Source organism: Sinocyclocheilus anshuiensis, unplaced genomic scaffold (assembly GCF_001515605.1).
Source record: "Sinocyclocheilus anshuiensis isolate Anshui unplaced genomic scaffold, SAMN03320099.WGS_v1.1 scaffold3835, whole genome shotgun sequence".
In the NCBI taxonomy this organism is placed as follows: domain Eukaryota; kingdom Metazoa; phylum Chordata; class Actinopteri; order Cypriniformes; family Cyprinidae; genus Sinocyclocheilus; species Sinocyclocheilus anshuiensis.
The window spans coordinates 31,068-32,315 of record NW_015556066.1 but is presented as its reverse complement, the minus strand read 5'-3'; the positions used below and the strand labels follow the sequence as shown (position 1 = coordinate 32,315).

At 52.1% G+C, this 1,248-nt stretch overlaps 1 protein-coding gene across 1 annotated transcript in view; it reads right to left on the bottom strand.

The window, feature by feature from the left end:
• Positions 1–1,248, bottom strand: part of LOC107676187 (uncharacterized) — a 3,179-nt gene that overhangs the window by 890 nt on the left and 1,041 nt on the right. Inside the window, exon 2 of the mRNA XM_016470700.1 lies at positions 58–528. Coding sequence (XP_016326186.1) covers positions 58–528 — 471 coding nt within the window. The remainder of the gene's footprint in view (positions 1–57; positions 529–1,248) is intronic.

Here is a 1,248-nt window from a genome sequence, read left to right as displayed (position 1 = left end):
AGATGTAGCTTTCTGGTTCTGTTCTGTGGATGGTTTATATTTGGGCTTGTCCAGGGCCTGTTGAGAGGGGTTCTGCTGCTGGCAGTCCGAGCTCGGTGCTTGTGTCTGTGAGTGTCGGTTCCCCTTGGGCCGTCTCTTGGCTTCCCATGTGGCTCCACCCCTTCGGTTGAGGGGTGGTTGTGACCTGTCCCAGGATCTCTCGGGGCACTCATACTGGTGCTTAGGACGGGCACCACCATGGCCATGCTGCTCTCTGCTGGTTGGGAAGGATCTTGACATTGTGTTGACAGGTTTGTCATTGTGGCTTGGCTCGGCGCCCTCTAGAGCAAGTTCTGAACTCTGATTAGTGACAGGATAGATTGTGGTTTTTTTTCCTGTGTTTTCAGAAGCAGTCCTTTGTTTGGCATAGGCCTCCTGGGCCAAATCTCGCAGCTGTTGGGTGGACATAGTCCGAGGGCAAGCCAGAACCCCCAAGTGGTGACTCACTGTTGGGTGCAGGTTCCGGAGGAACAGAATTTTGAAGTTGAAATCCTGTTCCATTCCTCGCTCATTCCGTGCTCCGAAGTAGGCCTGTTTGAGCCTGTTGTAGTAAGCCTGTGTGGTTTCCTGTCTGCCCTGTTTAAGGTCCATGGCAGTAATCAGTCCTTGCTCTGACTCTGGGTCAGAGAACTCCTTAATCAAAGCCTGCTGCAGTTGCTGGTAATCCACTTTGATCGTTTCTGGCTGCCGGTCTAGAAAGCTCCTCACCTCACGGCTGGCGGTGATCCAGAGCAGATAGAGTCTGTCTCGTGTGGTAGCATTGGCAACAGTTTGCAAGTGAAAGTCAATGTCTTTTAAGTGGGCATGCACCTCGTGTCCTCCTGCAGGGTTTGGAGTGAAAGTGGGAATGTTTCTAGCCAGCTTATCCAAGTCTTTAAGTGACACACCGTGACTGGAAGACAGACTTTGGAAAGGCTCCCACCCCCTTGCTGCTGCTGGGGGTTCTGGGATGCTGGCAGGTGATGTCTTGAGCAGTGGGCTCTCACCCCCCTTTCGAACTGGGAATTCTTGACTAGGAGGTATCAGTCTACTGGTTAGGGAAAATTCTGTGGTGTGCATTTTCCTTTTAGAGTCACTTTGCAGTCTATACGCATGTTTAAGCTCCCGGTGAACAGTGTCAAGTTCTTCTTTTAAATAGTCTCTTTGTTGGGCCAGGGCACTGACTTCAGCCCGGGAACTTTGCAGGTGGCCTTCGCAGGCCCTGGCCCT